Source organism: Bubalus kerabau, chromosome 10, assembly GCF_029407905.1.
Source record: "Bubalus kerabau isolate K-KA32 ecotype Philippines breed swamp buffalo chromosome 10, PCC_UOA_SB_1v2, whole genome shotgun sequence".
Lineage (NCBI taxonomy): Eukaryota > Metazoa > Chordata > Mammalia > Artiodactyla > Bovidae > Bubalus > Bubalus kerabau.
In genome coordinates this window covers 22,975,735-22,997,498 of record NC_073633.1, presented here as the reverse complement: position 1 = coordinate 22,997,498, position 21,764 = coordinate 22,975,735, and the positions used below count along the sequence as shown (strand labels likewise).

Genomic DNA, 21,764 nt, shown 5'->3' with positions numbered 1-21,764 from the left:
TAGATTTGTGGATTTCTAGTCATTTAACAAGCTGTCAGAATGGAGGGGTGGGGAAAGGGAGCTGCATGGAATGCTAAGAATGGAGAGCAAAGGCGGGACCCTCCCTTTGAAGGAAAGCATGCTGCTGTTCTCTAGAATAATGGGCATTGTTGGTCTGAAAAAGATGAAGCCATAACACTTAACAACTGTCAGAACCGAGTGCTGTCTGTCCTCTCCTCTGATCTTAACTGGTCATCTCTGTGATTCATGTTACGTTACCACAGCTGATGCTGCATTACAATCACTTACAATTAAGATATTTAACATCTGTATGTGTCAAGTGTGTGTTTTCTATTTGCTTCTCCTTCGCTCATTTTCTTTGATCTCAGATGCCTCAAAGGAAACCCATATGTGGCAGCATAGAGGCAGCCCCTCATTTGGAGCCCATACTCTAAAATGCAGAGCATTCTCTTCTTACCACACATTCCCAGCTCCAGATAGAGCCTAGAGTTGTAATTCTCCCCATTAAAGCCAACGTATCCCTTATCATGGAAAATGTAATGGAAGCAGAGAAGTTTAATTGTAGGGTCAAAGTGTGTATACACAAAATGAAGTAAATACAGAAAGGATTCAGGAAGGTGACTTGCTTCATTTGTAATGCACTGTGTACTTCCTGCCATTTTAATTATTTTGCCACTCTGGGTTTCTGCGAATACAAAGGAGGTAACAGCCCAATATGAGCCTTGTGGAGGCAGAGGGACCTGAATTCAGGGGGTGGGATATAAGAGCCCTCACTTCTCAAGGGAGTTAGTGGAGACTTCTGTCTTCCATCACAGTAGGGTTGTTTTCACTGTCAAAGATGGAGGGTCCCAGAAGCATGCAGAAAACAGGAGCTCCAGCAAGGTTCTGCAGGCCCACTTCAGTGCCTATGGGCCACATTTTTCTTTTTTAAACTGTAACTAAGGAATGTGTACCTTTCACAAGCACTTTGGTGGACAAGAGAGAAGAAAATATTCTCAGGATGTTTTATTTAAAAACACTCCAGCTGACTTTCCTCATTCTCCTCTCTCTCATTTTTCCCCCTCTTGGTCATTCTGTGTTGACCAACACAGCATCATTCTGTGCTGACAGATATGTTTGTCTACCCATAATTGTGGGACAGCTCCCCATAATTCTGTGACAGTTGGCACTGTTCCCCAATACCATGCTAGCCTTGGTTGTAAAGTTCCTTGGTGTTTGTGGGAGTCTTTCTTGGGGCATCCCTGATGGATCACATGGTAAAGAATCTGCCTGCAATGTGGGAAACCTGGGTTCGATCCCTGGGTTGGGAAGATACCCTGGAGAAGGGAATGGCAACTCACCCCAGTATTCTTGCCTGGAGAATTCTACAGACAGAGGTTACAGTCTATGAAGTCTCAGAGTCAGACACAACTGAGTGACTAACACTAAGCCATTACTCTTACCTGGAAAATCCCATGGATGGAGGAGCCTAGTAGGCTGCAGTCCATGGGGTCGCTAGGAGTTGGATGCAACTGAGTGGCTTCCCTTTCACTTTTCACTTTCATGCATTGGAGAAGGAAATGGCAACCCACTCCAGTGTTCTTGCCTGGAGAATCCCAGGGACGGGGGAGCCTGGTGGGCTGCCGTCTGTGGGGTCGCACGGAGTCGGACATGACTGAAGCGACTTAGCAGCAGCAGCAGCATGCCCCTAAAATACTGTTACTCACTTTTCTCTGGAGCTGCTCCCACATTTTATCTGGTGGTAAAGGGCAAAATAGTGACTATGGAGGTGGATCTATTAGGTCTTGTTGGTCTCTTGGTTGAAACTGTTGTCAAAAAAGCCCCCACCAAGGGGTCCATCACCTTGCTTTCCATCCATACTGAATGCCTCCTTACCATCCCTCTTAGGTCATGTAAAAGTTGCACCTTTGGAACCAAGTAATTGTATTTACTAAGGGAAAGGTGTGGACTACAGATAAGTATTATATTAATGGATTTAAAGTAATTTATATAAATACACTGTAAATTTATAAAAGACTATCTATTGTAAAAGGACATAGCCTGTGAAATATAATATCATTTTACTGTTTAACAGAATAATTCTATACAAAGAATGATTTGTCTCACCCACAGAACTGATTACATTCCTGATGCAATCAACAGGCACTTTGTGATTTCCTTTTTTTTTTTTTTTTTTGGCAGGGGGTGGGGCTGGGGCCATCAGTTGTATAAAGTGCAGTTTATGCCACTCAAAATATGCACTGTATGGCTACACAAGAGCAGTTTAATGGACAGATCACTCCATGGCTCATTAAAGACAAAGCTTCCAGAAGCAGCAATATGTGTGGTTTGTTTTCTGACCATCTTGGCTCCCACCCCAACTCAGTCCAGCCTGAACCCAAGGAACAGCAATGATTTTTGATAAAGTGCTCATTTTAAGCAAAGGGCTGAGCCCCAAATTGATAAAGTACAGAGATGGTAATTATTGGGAACTTAATATAGCTCAAGTGAAGGTGAGATTTCAAGTTGTGAGTTTTCCATAAGGGATGCTAAACTGGGAAGAAAATAAATTACGTTGAAGATCCTCACCAAAAAGGCATAGCTGCTAGTAGAGGGCCCTGGTGTGTCCTTTTTTGTTTTCCCCCTGCACTTGCATGACTTTGGCAAGGTCATTTGCCTTCAGTCTGGAATGTATTCCCTCCCCCAGGTTTTCTCTGGGTAACTCCTACTGACTCTGAGGTCATAGTGTAAAAGGCATTTCTACTTGGAAATGTCCTCTTCCCCGTTGAACTGGCTTAGATGTTTTGTGTTCTCAACAGCTCCCAGTGTTTGTGACATCAAAAAACTGACATTAGCTTCCCAAGGCAAGAAAGGAACCTATCTTCCTGACTTAGATCCTCAGCACCTAACAAAAGGTGCCCACACTTACATTTTGGATGAGAGAGTTGAATGTGATCAGGGGTTCTCTACCAAACCAAATCTAAAGTGGAATTAGAAAAAAAAATTCTGGTCAGATTTTCCCTAATGTCAAATTTATTCCATTTTAAAATTCTGAGATCATCCTTTCCATTTTTTACATTGTTTACATCTACAGTTTGCATTGTCTACATGACAACATAATAAGAAGAGTGGATTGTTTAAGGTTTCCTCAATTGGCTAAATTGGAGAAGGCAATGGCACCCCACTGCAGTACTCTTGCCTGGAAAATCCCATGGACGGAGGAGCCTGGTAGGCTGCAGTCCATGGGGTCGTGAAGAGTTGGACATGACTGAGCGACTTCACTTTCACTTTCATGGATTGGAGAAGGAAATGGCAACCCACTCCAGTGTTCTTGCCTGGAGAATCCCAGGGATGGAGGAGCCTGGTGGGCTTCCGTCTATGGGGTCGCACAGAGTCGGACACGACTGAAGTGACTTAGCAGCAGCAGCAGCAATTGGCTAAATAAAACCTAGTAATGCCATTTTTGAAAGTTCCCCATGTGTTAACTAAATCTATAACAAACCTTTCTGATTATGAAGAAAGAGCAGAAAGTTGTAAGGAGACACAGTTCAGAGCTTTTACTTGTTAAAAAAAAATTGTTCTTTCTCCTAAATTGGATAACAGTACAGCATCCTAGCGGAGAAGGCAATGGCATCCCACTCCAGTACTCTTGCCTGGACAACCCCATGGACGGAGGAGCCTCGTAGGCTGCAGTCCATGGGGTCGCTAAGAGTCAGACATGACTAAGCTACTTCACTTTCACTTTTCACTTTCATGCATTGGAGAAGGAAATGGCAACCCACTCCAGGGTTCTTGCCTGGAGAATCCCAGGGACAGAGGAGCCTGGTGGGCTTCCGTCTATGGGGTCACACACAGTTGGACACTACTGACGTGACTTAGCAGCAGCAGTAGCAGCAGCACAGCATCTTAGAGCCAGGGACATAACCATGAACATTGATGAGACACCTATAATATCTATTGGATCTTGTGAGACATCTCAGACTCTAAAAGCAAGTCACTTCCCTGTTCTGTGGGGCCATTTATCCCTCATTTGACAAGTGTTGACTGAACACTCTAGTTGGTTGGGATACACTGGTGACCAAAGCCCTTGCACCCTATGGAGCTTGCATCCTAGTGAGGAAAACCAGTGGTGTCCACCAGATGGAGACTAGTCAACCACACTACCTGGGTCCCACTTCAGGTTTTATTAATCTGAATGGTTGCTTCTTGGCAACTTGTGAGTCTTTCTCTGCCCTCCCTACATCTAAATACTCTCTTAAGGGTAGAGGTAGAGTGTCTCACCAGAGACGGCAATGGCAACCCACTCCAGTACTCTTGCCTGGAAAATCCCATCGTCAGAGGAGCATGGTTGGCTGCAGTCCATGGGGTCGCAAAGAGTCGGACACGACTGAGCGACTTCACTTTCACTTTTCACTTTCGTGCATTGAAGAAGGAAATGGCAACCCACTCCAGTATTCTTGCCTGGAGAATCCCAGGGACAGGGGAGCCTGGTGGGCTGCTGTCTATGGGGTCACACAGAGTCAGACACGACTGAAGCGACTTAGCAGCAGCAGCAGCAGCAGACGAGTGTCTCACAAATCTGAAAACTGCAGTTGAAAAGAAAGCCCCCCCCCCAAAAAAAAGAAAAAGAAAGGCCCAGATAGGCCCACAGAGTCTATCTCTGTGTGCTCCATAACTGAAGACGTTTCTGGCACCGAGGGCAGAAAAGAGTTTTCATAGTATCCCCTCCCCTAGCACTGGCCCTAAATCCATTAGGGTAGAGCTATTACCCATCTGAGTTTCAGCAGGGCCAATTTACAGCAAAAGGTTGAGTAAATCCTAGGATCAACTGGGAGCTGTATTGTATTAGGATTACAGAAGCCACTCTGTATTTCAAATGCGAAGGACTTGAGATAGGAATTAGGTGCTTAATGTAAACATTGGAAGAAGTGGGGAAGCAGGCCAGAGAAAGCCCCCACTGAAGGTCAAGAAAACCAGCAGATCTGAACCAAAAGTTCTCAAGAGTTTGCCTAGAAGCTCCTGCAACTCTAAAGAAGGTTGCTATGAAATTGTCTTCCCACACATTTGGCTGTGACTGTGTCCAGAGATTAATGGCTTCTCATTTACTTTACACATCTCACGTGAGTGCCTGTCTTCTACTAGCAAACCATAGGAGAAGGGGATCCTGAAAAATGTACTTACTGGCATCTCTGCAATGAAGACAAGACCTTAAGAAGGGTCATGGGGCAGGGTGAGGGGGTGGATGCTGGGTTGCCTGCAGTAACTAAGTTTATGTACAACACCATAGTTATGGCAGAAAGCAAAGAAGAACTAAAGAGCCTCTTGATGAAAGTGAAAGAGAGTGAAAAAGTTGGCTTAAAACAACATTCAGAAAACTAAGATTGGGGGCGGTCCTAAGATGGCGGAGGAATAGGACAGGGAGACCACTCTCTCCCCCACAAATTCATCGAAAGATCATTTGAATGCTGAGCAAATACCACAAAACAACTTCTGAACGCTGGCAGAGGACATCAGGCACGGAGAAAGGCAGCCCATTGTCTTAGAAAGGAGGTAGGACAAAATATAAAAGATAAAAAGAGAGACAAAAGAGTTAGAAATGGAGACCCATCCTGGGGAGGGAGTCATAAAAGAGAAGTTTCCAAACACCAGGAAACCCTCTTACAGGTGGGTCTGTGGGGAGTTTTGGAATCTCAGAGGGCATATAACTGGGAGGAAAAAACAAAATCCACAGATTACACGCCTAACTGCAGCTCCCAGTGGAGAAGTAGCCCAAAGGCTCGTGTTCACCACCAGCAAGCCAGGTCTGAACAGGGAAGTGTGGACTGCATTGCTTAGGGTAAGCACCAGGCCTGAATGCCCTGAGGGCAATCTGAGGGAGCTAACGTGAGATAACAACCCAAACCATGGGATAGAGAGAAAAAAGAGAACTTTCCCGTAAAAAGCTCTAATCTAAGCCACTGCCGGCCACTCACAGAACAAAGGACTGAGCCAATACCAGAGGACAGCTAGCTGACCGCAGACTGGCCCATCCCTCACTGGAAGCAGGGAGGCAGGCAGGTGACAGCCAGAGCTGAAGTCAAGGGGCCAACTCGGCCCCAGAGACAGCATCCTCTACCAAACTGCAAGCAGGCTCCCAGTTGCTAACCAAGTCTTCCTGGGATCCTTCCTGGGACAGTTGACATCCACCAGGAGGGTTGCAACCAGAGATCAGCTCCCCAGAGGAGACACACAGCACACCCGAGACAGCGCTCCTGCTGCGCACCCAGGAAACCAAGTGGCTGGGACAGGGGAGGTGATAAGATGCACCCCCCACCTGGGGAGTGTGTACTCGCCAAGCATCTGGTCGCCTGAGCTGCTCGGAAGCTCAGGAAGGGCACAAAACATAGGCCCAACCGAGTCTGTGCCTTTGTGGAGTACCTGGGAACCCGAACCTGAGCAGCTTAGACGTGGGAAGTGCACGCAACCCAGGGCCCACCTTAGACAGTTCCCCTGCAGAGCAACCTGGAAGCCTGAGCAGTGTAGACCAGGAAAGCACACACGCCGTGAGTGGGGGCAAACCTAGTGTGGCCCAGACACTGTGAGTGCTCCCCACACACGCCAGTGATATTTGTTGGCAATGTTCCTCCCTCGCCACAGCACAATTGAATGAGTGAGCCTAAATAAATGACCACCTTCACCGCCTTGTGTCAGGGTGGAAGTTAGATACTGAAGAGACTTGCAAACAGAGGAAGCCAAAATAAACAAGAGCGAACCGCTTTGGAAGTGACAGGTGCAACAGATTAAAACCCTGTAGTTAGCATTGGCTACATTGAAAGGGACCTATAGTATATAGACCTATAGACCTTGAGAAGTATAAGCTGGATCAAGGAACTATCTGAAACTGAGCTGACCCCACACTGCCCTCAACAGCTCCAGATAAATTCCTAGATATATTTTACTATTATCATTTTTAAATTTTTTAATTAAAAAAATTTTAAGTTCTTTATTACTCCTTTAATTTTCATTTTTAAAATCTACTATTACCTTGCAAAAAAAAGACCCTATTTTTAAAGCAAACTTCATATTTTGTAAATAACTTTTGCAATTTTTTTTAATATTGTATTTTTGAGAGTCTATGGCAACCCACTCCAGCCTGGGGAATCCCAGGGATGGGGGAGCCTTGTGGGCTGCCGTCTATGGGGTCACACAGAGTCAGACACGGCTGAAGTGACTTAGCAGCAGCAGCAGCAGCAACCTCTACTCTAGATTTTTAATCTTTGCTTTTTGGTATTTGTTACAATTCTGTACCTTTAAGAATCCAATCTTCAGTACCCATTTTTACTTAGGAGTGTGATTACTGGTTTGATTGCTCTCTCCCCTTTTGACTCCTTTTTCTCTCCCAGGTCACCTCTATCTTCTCCCTCCCCCTTCTCTTCTCTACTTAACTCTGTGAATCTCTTTGTGTATTCTGGGCTGTGGAGAACACTTAGGGAACTGATCACAGGCTAGATTGGTCTCTTTCCTTTTGACTCCCCCTCCTCTCCTCCTGGTCACCTCTATCTCCTTCCTCCCTCTTCTCTTCTCTATGGAATTCCATGAACCTCTCTGAGTGTTCTAGACTGTGGAGAGCAAATAGGGAATTGATTACTGGCTAGATTACTCTCCCCTTTTGATTTCCCCTCTTCTCCTCCTGGTCACCTCTATCTCCCACCTCCCTCTTCTCCATGTAACTCTGTGAACCTCTCTGGGTGTCCTCCACTGTGGAGAATCTTTTCACCATTAACCTAGATGTTTTATCATCAGTGCTGTATGGATGGAGAAGTCTTGAGGCTACTGTAAGAATAAGACTGGAAGCCAGAGGCAGGAGGCTTAAATCCAAAACTTGAGAACACCAGAAAACTGACTCCAGGGAACATTAATAGACAAGAGCTCATCCAAAAGCCTCTGTACCTACACTGAAACCAAGCTCCACCCAAGAGCCAACAAGTCTCAGAGCAAGACATACCAAGCTAATTCTCCAACAATGCAGGAACATAACCCTGAGCACAAAAATACAGGTGGCCAAAAGTCACACCAAACCCATAGACCCCCTCAAAATTCACTGCTAGACATTTCATTACACTCCAGAGAGGAGATCCAGCTGCACCCACCAGAACACCAATGCAAGCTTCCCTAACCAGGAAACCTTGACAAGCCATTCATCCAACCCCACCCACAGGGAGGAACCTCCACAATAAAGAGGAACCACAAACTTCCAGCATACAGAAAGGCCACCCCAAACACAGCAACCTAAACAAGATGAAAAGGCAGAGAAATATTCAGCAGGTAAAGGAACAGGATAAAAGCCCACCAAACCAAACAAAAGAGGAGGGAATAGGGAGTCTACCTGAAAAAGAATTCAGAATAATGATAGTAAAAATGATCCAAAATCTTGAAAACAAAATGGAGTTACAGATAAATAGTCTGGAGACAAGGATTGAGAAGATGCAAGAAAAGTTTAACAAGGACCAAGAAGAAATTAAAAAAGAGTCAATAATGAATAATGCAATAACTGAGATCAAAAGCACCCTGGAGGGAACCAACAGTAGAATAACTGAGGCAGAAGATAGGATAAGTGAGGTGGAAGATAGAATGTGGAAATAAATGAAGCACAGAGGAAAAAAGAAAAAAGAATTAAATGAGGACAACCTCAGAGACCTCTGGGACAAAGTTAAACACCCCAACATTCGAATCATAGGAGTCCCTGAAGAAGAAGACAAAAAGAAAGGCCATGAGAAAATACTTGAGGAGATAATAGTTGAAAACTTCCCTAAAATGGGGAAAGAAATAGCCACCCAAATCCAAGAAACCCAGAGAGTCGCAAACAGGATAAACCCAAGGTGAAACACCCCAAGACACATTTTAATCAAATTAATGAAGATCAAACACAACAAATAAAAGCAGCAAGGGAAAAACAACAAATAACTCACAAGGGGATCCCCATAAGGATAACAGCTGATCTTTCAATAGAAACTCTTTAAGCCAGAAGGGAATGGCAGGACATACTTAAAGTGATGAAAGAGAAAAACCTACAACCCAGATTATTGTACCCAGCAAGGATCTCATTCAATATGAAGGAAAAATCAAAAGCTTTACAGACAAGCAAAAGCTCAGAGAATTCAGCACCACCAAACCAGCTTTTCAACAAATGCTAAAGGATCTTCTCTAGACAGGAAACACAGAAAAGATTTATAAACTCGAACCCAAAACAACAAAGTAAATGGCAATGGGATCATACTTACCAATAATTACCTTAAATGTGAATGGGTTGAATGCCCCAACCAAAAGACTGTGGCTGAATGGATGAGAAAACACACACACACACACACACACACACACACACACACACAAATGACCCCTATATATGCTGTCTATAAGAGACCCACCTCAAACCTAGGGACACATACAGACTGAAAGTGAAGGGCTGGAAAAAGAGATTTCATGCAAATGGAGACCAAAAGAAAGCATGAGTGGCAATAATCATATCAGATAAAATAGACTTTGAAATAAAGACTGTGGAAAGAGACAAAGAAGGACACTATATAATGATCAAAGAATCAATCCAAGAAGAAGATATAACAATTAGAAATATATATGCAGCCAACATAGGAGCACTGCAATATATAAGGCAAATGCTAACAAGTATGAAAGGGGAAATTAACAGTAACACAATAATAGTGGGAGACTTTAATATCGCACTCACACCTATGGATAGATCAACTAAACAGAAAATTAGCAAGGAAACACAAACTTTAAATGATACAATGGACCAGTTAGACTTAATTGATATCTATAGGACATTTCACCCTAAAACAATGAATTTCACCTTTTTCTCAAGCGCACATGGAACCTTCTCCAGGATAGATCACATCCTGGGCCATAAATCTAGCCTTGGTAAATTCAAAAAAATTGAAACCATCTCAAGCATCTTTTCTGATCACAGTGCAGTAAGATTAGATGTCGACTACAGGAAAAAAAAAAAACTATTAAAGATACAAACATATGGAGGTTAAGCCACACACTTCTGAATAACCAACAAATCACAGAAGAAATGAAAAAAAAATCAAAATATGCATAGAAACAAATGAAAATGAAAACACAACAACCCAAAACCTATGAGATTCAGTAAAAGTAGTGCTAAGGGGAAGGTTCATAGCAATACAAGCCTGCCTCAAGAAACAGGAGAGAAATCAAATAAATAACCTAACTCTACACCTAAAGCAACTAGAAAAGGAAGAAATAAAGAACCCCAGGGTTAGTAGAAGGAGAGAAATCACAAAAATTAGAGCAGAAATAAATGCAAAAGAAACAAAAGAGATCATAGCAAAAATCAACAAAGCTAAAAGCTGGTTCTTCAAGAAGATAAATCAAATAGACAAACCATTAGCCAGACTCATCAAAAAACAAAGGGAGAAGAATCAAACCAACAAAATTAGAAATGAAAATGGAGAAATCACAACAGACAACACAGAAATACAAAGGATCATAAGAGACTACTATCAGCAACTATATGCCAATAAAATGGACAACTTGGAAGAAATGGACAAATTCTTAGAAAAGTATAACTTTTCAAAACTGAACCAGGAAGAAATAGAAAATCTTAACAGACCCATCACAAGCACAGAAATCGAAACTGTAATCAGAAATCTTCCAGCAAACAAAAGCCCAGGTCCAGACGGCTTCACAGCTGAATTCTACCAAAAATTTAGGGAAGGGCTAACACCTATCCTACTCAAACTCTTCCAGAAAATTGCAGAGGAAGGTAAACTTCCAAACTCATTCTATGAGGCCACCATCACCCTAATACCAAAACCAGACAAAGATGCCACCAAAAAAAAGAAATTACAGGCCAATATCACTGATGAACATAGATGCAAAAATCCTTAACAAAATTCTATCAAACAGAATCCAACAACATAGTAAAAAGATCATACATCATGACCAAATGGGCTTTATCCCAGGGATGCAAGGATTCTTCAGTATTCACAAATCAATCAATGTGATACACCTCATTAACAAATTGAAAGAAAAAAACCATATGATTATCTCAATAGATGCAGAGAAAGCCTTTGACAAAATTCAATATCCATTTATGATAAAAAAAAAAAACAAAAAAACCCTCCGGAAAGCAGGCATAGAAGGAACATACCTCAACATAATAAAAGCCATATATGAGAAACCTATCCTCAATGGTGAAAAATTGAAAGTATTTCCCCTTAAGTCAGGAACAAGACAAGGATGCCCACTCTTACCACTAATGTTCAACATAGTTTTAGAAGTTTTGGCCACAGCAATCAGAGCAGAAAAAGAAATAAAAGGAATCCAGATTGGAAAAGAAGAAGTAAAACTCTCACTGTTTGCAGATGACATGATCCTCTACATAGAAAAGCCTAAAGACTCCACCCTAAAACCCTAAAGACTCTAGGAAATTACTAGAGCTAATCAATGAATACAGTAAAGTTGCAGGATATAAAATTAACACAGAGAAATCCCTTGCATTCCTATACACTAACAATGAGAAAAAGAAAGAGAAATTAAGGAAACAATTCCATTCACCATTGCAACGAAAAGAATAAAATACTTAGGAATATATCTACCTAAAGAAACAAAAGACCTATATATATAAAACTATAAAACACTGATGAAAGAAATCAAAGATGACACAAATAGATGGAGAAATATACCATGTTCATGGATCGAAAGAATCAATATAGTGAAAATGAGTATACTACCCAAAGCAATCTATAGATTCAATGTAATCCCTATCAAGCTACCAACGGTATTTTTCAGAGAATTAGAACAAATAATTTCACAATTTGTATGGAGTTACAAAAAACCTCAAATAGCCAAAGCAGTCTTGAGAAAGAAGAATGGAACTGGAGGAATCAACCTGCCTGACTTCAGGCTATACTACAAAGCACCAGTCATCAAGACAGTTTGGTACTGGCACAGAGACAGAAACATGGATCAATGGAACAAAATAGAAAGCCCAGAGATAAATCCACACACCTATGGACACCTTATCTTTGACAAAGGAGGCAAGAACATACAATGGATTAAAGACAATCTCTTTAACAAGTAGTGCTGGGAAAACTGGTCAACCACTTGTTAAAGAATGAAACTAGAACACTTTCTAACACCATACACAAAAATAAACTCAAAATGGATTCAAGATCTCAACGTAAGACCAGAAACTATAAAACTCCTAGAGGAGAACATAGGCAAAACACTCTCTGACATAAATCACAGCAGGATCCTCTATGACCCACCTCCCAGAGTAATGGAAATAAAAGCAAAAGTAAACAAATGGGACCTATAAACTTAAAAGCTTTTGCAAAACGAAGGAAACTATAAGCAAGATGAAAAGACACCCTTCAGAATGGGAGAAAATAATAGCAAATGAAGCAACTGACAAATAATTAATCTCAAAAATATACAAGCAACTCCTGCAGCTCAATTTCAGAAAAATAAGTGACCCAATCAAAAAAATGGGCCAAAGAACTAAATAGACATTTCTCCGAAGAAGACGTATAGATGGCTAACAAACACATGAAAAGATGCTCAACATCACTCATTATCAGAGAAATGCAAATCAAAACCACAGTGAGGTACCATGTCACGCCAGTCAGAATGGCTGCTATCTAAAAGTCTACAAACAATAAATGCTGGAGAGGGTGTGGAGAAAAGGGAACCCTCTTACACTGTTGGTGGGAATGCAAACTAGTACAGTCACTACGGAGAACAGTGTGGAGATTCCTTAAAAAACTGGAAATAGAACTGCCTTATGACCCAGCAATCCCACTGCTGGGCATACACACCGAGGAAACCAGAATTGAAAGAGACACATGTACCCCAATGTTCATTGCAGCACTGTTTACAATAGCCAGGACATGGAAGCAACCTAGATGTCCATCGGCAGACGAATGGATAAGAAACCTGTGGTACATATACACAATGGAATATTACTCAGCTATTAAAAAGATTGCATTTGAATCTGTTCTAATGAGGTGGATGAAACTGGAGCCTATTATACAGAATGAAGTAAGTCAGAAAGAAAAACACCGATACAGTAATATTAATGCATATATATGGAATTTAGAAAGATAGTAATGATGACCCTATATGCGAGACAGCAAAAGAGACACAGATGTAAAGAACAGATTGTTGGACTCTGGCAGAAGGCGAGGGTGGGATGACTTGAGAGAATAGCATTGAAACATGTATATTATCATATGTGAAATAGATCACCAGTCCAGGTTCAATGCATGAAGCAGGGTGCTCAGGGCTGGTGCACTGGGATGACCCTGAGGGATGGGATGGGTAGGTAGGTGGGAGGGAGGGTCAGGATGGGAAACACGTGTACACACATGGCTGATTCATGTGAATGTATGGCAAAACCCAAAAAAATGAATATATGAATTGGTAATCTGAAAATATTATAATAAAACATACATACCTGGAAAAAAAATGAAAACTAAGATCATGGCACCTGGTTCTACCACTTTATGGCAAATAGATTGGGTAACAATGGAACAGGGATGGATTTTTATTTTGGGGGGCTCAAAAATCACTGCAGATGGTGACTGCAGCCATGAAATTAAAAGCTGCTTGCTCCTTGGAAGAAAAGTTATGACCAACCTAGATAGCATATTAAAAAGCAGAGACATTACTTTGCAAACAAAGGTCCGTCTAGTCAAAGCCATGGTTTTTCCAGTAGTCATGTGCTGAAGCTGAAACTCAAATACTTTGGTCACCTGATGTGAAGAACTAACTCATTAGAAAAGACCCTGATGCTGGGAAAGATTGAAGGCGGGAGGAGAAGGAGATGACAGAGGATGAAATGGTCGGGAGGCATCACCGACTTGATGGATGTGAGTTTGAGTAAGCTCCGGGAGTTGGTGATGGACAGGGAAGCCTGGCGTGCTGCAGTCCACGGGGTTGCAGAGTCGGACATGACTGAGTGAGTGAACTGAACTCAACTGACCTCCTCTAATTCTCCAAGACTTCTTCCTGGAGGTCCCAGTCTCTCTCCCAGTGTAGAACTGGTGTGCTCACACATCCCAGATACTAGCATGTGAACTTCAGCTGACTGCCTTTGCAGTTTTGTGTTCCCAAAAGCAAGACTGCAGCATAATGTTCTGGGCCTGTTTGGTCATACTTCAACCATGCTTCTTGCTAATATGCCTTTACTCAGACTTTCTTTATGTGGGGCCTTTAAACCTTATGGATAAAACTTTGGATAGGGAGTTGGCTAGTATCATGGCATTATCGACATTAAATGACCCAAATAACTGAGGCAAGTCAGATGCTTCTGGAAGTTCAAGAGTCTCGAGTAGTGCTTAAGTGGGAAGGGATTAAGCTGGGCAGTATTTGCCCTATTGTGTCTTCTCTGGGCACCAGTCTAGCCATCATTTTCAGAGCAGAGTGTTCTGAACCACCCTTCCTGCATCAAGACAACAGAGCTCTGAAAAACGAGGAGAATGCATACACAGGCCAAAGGGCAAGGAAACACCAGGATTTCTCACAAGGCCTTTTTTTCTTCTGGGCTTTAAACATTTCTTCTTTGGAGATAGAAAATGAACAGAATTGTTCAGCTGGTTCCAGGGGCAGAGGGGCATGGGGAGAAGGCAGTGCCAGAGTTAAGTAGAATCACACCAAGTTTTGGGTCCTCTCTTAATTTTCACTTATAAATGGGGGTAGTTGATCCCTCTGCCAGATTAATCTGAGAGTTAAATAACAATACACATTCAGTGCTTATTTCACTGTCTTGGTGTATCTAGTGCCTCATACGTATTAACATTTTAAAAAGTACTTTTTCCTAGGTCTTCTGGATCTGCCTTTGAAAAGGAAGAGGTTTGTCTGAACTTCATCTTTCCATAAGGAATTAAAAAGTGATGGAGATTCCCCTCCACAAAGAGTGCCTGTGGCTGCTATGTTGAGTTGCATGGTGCTCACCTTTATTTTCAGGGAGGTGATGAAGGATGGGGAAGAACGATGGGGAGAAGCTTTGGGGTACTGGGATGCCATCTGGAGAGAAGTTGGGTTGCTGAATCCTCCGGGAGATTTTTCACTGGATTTGAATTCATGGCACCTGGACTCTGAGTCAGAGTGGCAACCAGATGGAACTCAACCCTGTGCTCACACCATCAGTGTCCTCAAAGGGAGAACCTTGGCCACATTTATTTTCCTGTTCTTGTTTTTTCACTTTTTTTTTTAGGTCTAACAATAAAGTGCACAAATCTTAAGCGCATGGTGCATTAATTTTTAATGAGTGAATAAGTTTGCAAAACCACCCCCCTGATCAAAATGAAGAACATTTTTAGCATACCTTGGGCCCCTTCCCAGTCAACCCCACCCCCCACCCAGAGGTAACCTCTATTCTAACTTCTACAACCATTGCTTAGTCTTGCCTGTTCTTAAACTTTATATAATCAGAACTGGTGCCTGGATGGTTTTGTTTGTGTCTGAAATAGATCCATGGTGTCACACAATATTGATGGTTCATTCCTTTTTATTGCTGTTTTATAAGGTTTCCCTGGTGGCACAGATGGTAAAGAATTTGCCTGCAATGCAGGAGATGCGGGATCAATCCCTGGGTTGGGAAGATCCCCTGGAGAAGGGGATGGCTACCCACTCCAGTATTCTTGCCTGGAGAATTCCATGGACAGATGAGCCTGGTGGGCTACAGTTCAGGAGGCTGCAAACAGTCAGACACGACTGAATAGACCACAGTTTATTAGTCCACCCTGCTGTCACTGTACAGTTTGGGGCTGTTATGAAAAAAGCTGCTTCAAACATTCTTTTGGTGGACATTTCTGACAGGTACACATATCCATGAGTGCAACTGCCGAATCAAAGGGTAGCCCAGATTTTTAGCTTCAGTAGATTGCTTCACAGAGTGGTTGCACTCATTTTATTTCTACTTCCACTAGTTTTTGAACATGTCACAAAGGAGCTTCTCCATCGGAGTATTCCCTATGGTCTTGCGGAAAAAGAGGAGCTCAACACGTTCAGAACTGATAAATCTCAAAGACGGGAGGAGCAGGAGCAATTTCCCAAACCTGGACAGGAGACAGGACACCAACAGCGTGATTATCAGCTTCAGAGCCTGAGTCCTGGGCACAGCGCCATTCCAGGAGAGGCAGAGGGGATGGAGAGGAGAGATGAGAGGTGCCCAGGGCAAGTAAGGAGGAATTACAAGGAAAGGCCCCATTCACCTACCCCGGACCCACTGTGGCCTTCCTCCAGTGTTTAGTTAAGGAGTGTGATGAAAATAGTGAATAAATATTGTTTATTATGTGTAAAGATTATAAAGTAAGAAGTTACTTACATTAATAGTATGTGAATATATTATTAATAATCATATAATTATAATTACATGATCATTAATCCCACATATATTGAATAAGAAATAAATTCCTGGGAATTCCCTGGTGGTCCAGTGATTAGGATTCAGTGCTTTCACTCATGGGGCCTGGGTTTGATCCATGGCTGGGGAACTAATATCCCCACAAGCCACGTAGTGTGGGGAGAAAGAAAGGATATAAATTCTCTGTAAGCCACCTAGGATGATAAGATGGCTTGATATACTCATCCATAAAAGTAGTCATTGTAGTTTTTAAATGAGAACCATTTGCCAAGGCAAGGGTTCCCAGCTCAGAGAAGCTAGACGGTGAAGTCCCGAGAGGCAGATGGGGGCACATTATGCTGACCTTCCTTGGGTGGGAGGTCTAACAGCTGGGGTCATTGCCCACGGTCAGGAGGCCACATCCAAGTGGGACAGCTCCAGGTTCAGCTTCTACCACGGAGGTCTACGGGAAGCCTCCCCCACCTCCCAATGACCTACTGAAATTGCTTTGCAGTACTGAGGTCTTTGTTTCTCTTGTGAGAGCCAAGTGGGTGGCACTGAACCATCGTACACCCCCATCATGCTTCTGCTGGTGCTGGGGCAAGCTGGACAGCCCCAGAGCACTGTCTCTTGCCCCACCATCCCCGCAGCCCCAGTCTCAGCCAGTAACCATTGTCCTCCATACACAGCCAGGCCCAGGCTAGGGTCCATGCCTGTGGCTTATGCCAGATTTTGTCATGTTCCCTGAAAACTCTTCCTCCCGACTTTCCTTTTTCTGTCATCTACCTCTTTCCCCAAAGAGCTCTTCCATCTCATTCTTTATGCACTCAAATACCAGGTCTGAGCCATCCCAATGCCCGGAGGCTCCCACATCTGTCACTGCCTTTCCATTCCCACAAACAGACCTTCAAGGACTCCCTGGATGACGGCAGGGTCTGCCTTCCTCCCTGTTGGAGGCTCTGCACTCACCACCACGCCTCTGCGTGAAGCCAGCTCTGTGGAAAGCATTCTCCTGCTCAATGATCTGCAGTGGCTCCTCTCTGCCTGCCAAACCAGATTTGGCCTCTGGCTGCCCTTCAAAGTCCTGAGCAGGCTGGTTCCAGAGAGCCATTCTGGTTTAGACCCCTACCTTCTCACTGGCGGCAGTCAGTTTTGCCTTCTAAACTGGTCTCTTGACCTAAGAATATATGTATATTTGCTTCTCTCCCTCACTTTGTGGGCTTCCCTGGTGGCTTAGACGGTAAAGAGTCTGTCTGCAATGCAGGAGGCCAAGGTTTGATCCCTGGGTTAAGAAGATCCCCTGGAGAAGGGATTAGGTACCCACTTCAGTCATGGACAGAGAAGCCTGGTGGGCTACAGTCCATGGGGTCACAAAGAGTCAGACATGACTGAGTGACTAACACTTAATACGCTCCCTTCGTAAATGATAGTTTCTCTCTTTGTATACCCTGTCCTTCCTCAACACCAGCTGTGCCTCCACAAATCCCTCTCAGCAGTGCTTTGCACCCTGCCTCCCAGTGGGTCTCTGTCTCATTCATATGCATGCAGCCCTCAGTACCCGCTAGGCTGGTCCTCAACTTCAGCATGGCCACTGGGCCGGGCATCCCCTAGAAGCAGTGAGCTTGCTTTATGCTTTTTTTGGTCCCTATTCCTGGGCCTGGTGCTCTGCCTGGCACACAGTAGGTGTCAGCCATGTGCTGGTTGCACTAAGATCCCTGTCCCATCTAATGCGTGCAGCCCTAAGACAGTGTCAAAAAGGTGGGCAGAGTGTTAGAGAGCTGAAGGGACAGATGGGCAGGTAGGCAGGTGCTCAGGTCACCTCACAGGCTGGCTGGGGTGATGGGCCTTGCTGTGCTGGCTGAGCATCACCTGAGACTGGTCCTGCAAGGCCTCCACGTGCTCAGGATCCTTCAGGCCGCGTGTTTCTGGAGAGAAGCAGCAGCTGTGAGCTTCCCTCCCAGGCCCCCAACCTGCCTCACCATCAACCAGGGCCTCAGGAGTGGGGAGCCCAGATCCCAGGAGCCATGCAGCCCTCCCCTCCTGCTCGCAGGGAAGAAGTCTACACACATTCAGGTCTATGAGGGGTGATGGAGGGAAAGTGAGAGGCAGAAGGAAGTCACCAAAATTCCCTGCTTTCATCCCCACCCACTCTCCTCTAAGACTTGGACAAAGACCTGGTTTAAAGAGGACCAGGGCCTTCATGCAGGCGAACTCTGTGGGGTCCACTGCCAGTGCCCGGAACCGTGAGATGGTTTCCTGCAGGATTCGAGTCTCTGCACTGGCCAGCACCAGTCGGCCCTGAGAGCTGCCGCCAGCAGAGGCCTCGGGCAGGGCCAGCAGTGGACAATTGTCCAGAGGCAGAGACCACTGGATGGCTCCAAGGAGGAAGAGTTCACTCCATGCCTCTTCCAGCAGGATCACCTGTGCCCAGAGAGGGGGGTGAGGGCAAGTGTGATGGCTGATCACAGCTCCACTGGCCCAGCCTGGAGCCTCTGCCACGTTCTCAGCTGTCTTAGGACAGGACGGGCTGGTCCCAGGTACCCAGAACATTCTGACCTCTGCTTGACATCAGCCAGGGGCTCGGAGCGCTGGGTCTTGGCACCATCCAGCCCAGATGCCTCAGTTCTAAGACATTCACTGGGCTCCATCAAAAGGTAGAGGTGGAGCACAGGCAAATCCTGGAGCCGTGAGAAGCTGGGCAGCTCAGGGACACTCCCCACCAGCATCCCAAGTCGCCCATGCTCAGCAGACTCAGTCGCCTCTGAGCTGCTTCATCCAAACCACTGGCTAAGGACTGCTGCTCGCAGCGTGCCTGTCCTCCTGGATGCTGACAGGTCGCCTTGCTCATGAGAAGCCCAGAGGCGTGAAGAAGCTGGGCTGAAACTCAAACCCAGATGTCAGGGGGGCATTTGTGTTCCAAGGGAGCCCAGATTTGCCCACTGATGCTGTTCACAGTGTGCGGACCGCCCTGTGACGCAGAGACAGAGCATCTCTATCTAAGGCTGGAGGGTTTGTCTAGGAGGAAAGAAGACCCAGAGGGGCATAGACACTGCCTTCTAATGTCTGGTCCCCGTGCGTCCCTGGCCATCAGTGTCCCCTAGGTGATGACCCCAACTGCCACATCCCAGAGATATGTGCCCATGACCATCGCTGACTCTGAGACATGGGTGTTTCCAGCCTTCACCATCCCCAAGCTGCATGTCCCTCCAATCATCACCTGCACAGGGAGGTGTGCGCCCCAAGACCGGCTGACTTGCAAGCCCCCTAACAAGTATACCTGATCCCGGAAGGGCAGGTTGGAGAACACTGGCAGGTTCTTGGCCCACTTGACGGCCATGAAGAGCAGGCGAGCAGACGTCTCATGGATGCTGTCCAGGGCACAGGGAGAGGAGGAGGAGTATGGGGACGAGGGGAACTCGGGATCATTGCTGGTGACATCGATATTCTCGTCGGCTGTCGGAAGAGAGGTTGTGCCTCAGCCCCTGTTCTGAGGCAGGCAGAAGTGGCTTTTCAGGGACCTAGGTGTGGGACCTGGGGCTCAACCATCGGCCCACTTACCATCCTCAGGCTCCAGTTTAGTGCAGGTTTCGGCTGTTATCAGGCTAGCCATGAAGTGGTGGTGCCCCGGAGGTGTGAGGGCCTGGGATCCCAGGGCTCTGGCTGCAGACACAGGTGTGGGCCCCCGAGAGCTGGGCCCTGCGAGGGCCGGTGGGGTCGCCAGGGGCTCCAGCTGGGGCTCCGTTTCTGACTCCACGCTGTCCATTCGGACCTGGGCAGTGCTCCGTGGCTGGCGCTCATTCTGCACGGCTGGGGAGGTGGGAAGGGTCAGGACACCCCACGGATCATGCACCCCCATCTCTTCTGCCATGCCTCTCCGGGATGGGGTTCTTGACTCACCGTCCTGGTTCATGCCCGCCTGCAAGCACTTCTTCAGCCGGCAGGCCTGGCACTGGTTGCGGTGGGCCTTGTCCACCGGGCACATCCCTGCCCCCACCTGGCACCTGCGGGTGGAGGGGAGCCCCAGGGAGTCAGGGTCCTGCCCGGGCCCTGGGCCATGGGTTTCAGACACTTTGGCTGCAGCCCCTTCTCCCCTGAGCATCCTCCACTCCCTCCCTCCCAGAACACTCAGTGGCCGGCGGGGCTCCTCTAGATGAGGGGGGACTCCTCTGGGGTGGGGGCCCCCTGTCTCACCTGTAGATGAGCCTTCGCCTCACGCTCCTCTTGAAGAAGCCGCTGCAGCCGTTGCAGGCGTAGATGCCATAGTGCTTCCCGCTGCTGCTGTCCCCACACACGCGGCACTGGAGCGAGGGGCCCACGCCTAAGGGCAAGCCTGGGCTGGGTGGGGGCTGCACCGGGCCAGTCACACGCCATTCCCACCTCCTCAGGGACCCCTCCACCCTCCTTCCCTCACTGTCCTCACGTTCCTATCCACACACATTCAGACACGCCCGTGTCTCTCCCAGCTGGAAAACGTGTCCCTTGTCACACCCCCTCCCGGCTTCTCCATGGCCAGTTCTCAACAAGTGACACTCTCTGCTCCACTTCCCCGTCCCTCTCTCTGCAGGTGGGCTCAGGCTCCATCATGCACAAGAGCCTTCTGGACACCGCCACTAGGGATCTCTGCTCCTGACCTTTGAGGGCCCTCTTCTCTCCTTTCTTCTCTCATCTGATCAGCTATCCTCTCTGACTCCCATGTTTCTAGGATTCTGGGTTTCCTGGCAGGTTTCCTTACACTTGCCTATAGCCCTGGGGGCTTGGCCTGAGTTGCTCTGGCTCCTATCATGGTCACTGCAAACCTGTGACCCCACGCTCTACTCCCCAAGGGTCTACATCTGCCTCGAGATTAACCATACCTGTCGGCTCCTCCCCCAGGCCCCACCTGCCTGGAGACTCCTTCCTGGAGGCGGACACGGCCGCCGGCACCGCTGCAGCCACGTTGGAGCTCATGGGCACTGTCGGCCTGTCCTGGCAGGTCCCAGGGCAGCCTCTGCCTGCCTAAGGGAAGCCTCAGGATTTCTGAGCTGGACCCAGCCCTGCCTCCCTCTCTGAAACTCTGTCTCTCTTCTATCTCTCCTTCTCCCTCTGTCTCTCTCTCCCCCTTGCCTCTCCTCTCTGTGCTCCTGCCTCCTGTCCCCTCTGTCTAAACTCAGGAGCTGCCCCAACTTGCCCTCACAGCAGCAGCTCTGGCTCGGGGAGATTTCTCCCAGGGCAGTGCTGGACGCAGCTTATGATCCTGTTAATCTTTACTGTCTCCACAGGGGATCAACCGGCCACACCTGCAGCATTACCAAGGTGCCCCTGGGAGCCGGTCATTCCTGCTGCCCCCACACCAGCTCCCGGGCTGCCCAGTTCCTCGTGCTCTGTGCTCCCGAACTGTTCGAATTGTTAAGGGAGGTGTGGACTCCACCTACCCCAGGAC

The 21,764-nt window shown here is 46.2% G+C and overlaps 1 protein-coding gene across 1 annotated transcript; it reads right to left on the bottom strand.

The window, feature by feature from the left end:
- Positions 1 to 15,478: 15,478 nt before the first annotated feature.
- Positions 15,479 to 21,307, bottom strand: NR2E3 (nuclear receptor subfamily 2 group E member 3). The gene is made up of 8 exons (XM_055536260.1): positions 21,199 to 21,307; positions 20,537 to 20,663; positions 20,243 to 20,346; positions 19,904 to 20,152; positions 19,623 to 19,798; positions 18,520 to 18,766; positions 18,165 to 18,270; positions 15,479 to 16,058 (listed from the first exon to the last, which is right to left on the bottom strand). Exons 1-8 carry the CDS (start codon positions 21,290 to 21,292, stop codon positions 15,926 to 15,928), a joined length of 1,236 nt encoding a protein of 411 aa, XP_055392235.1. The 5' UTR covers positions 21,293 to 21,307; the 3' UTR covers positions 15,479 to 15,925.
- Positions 21,308 to 21,764: the final 457 nt, after the last annotated feature.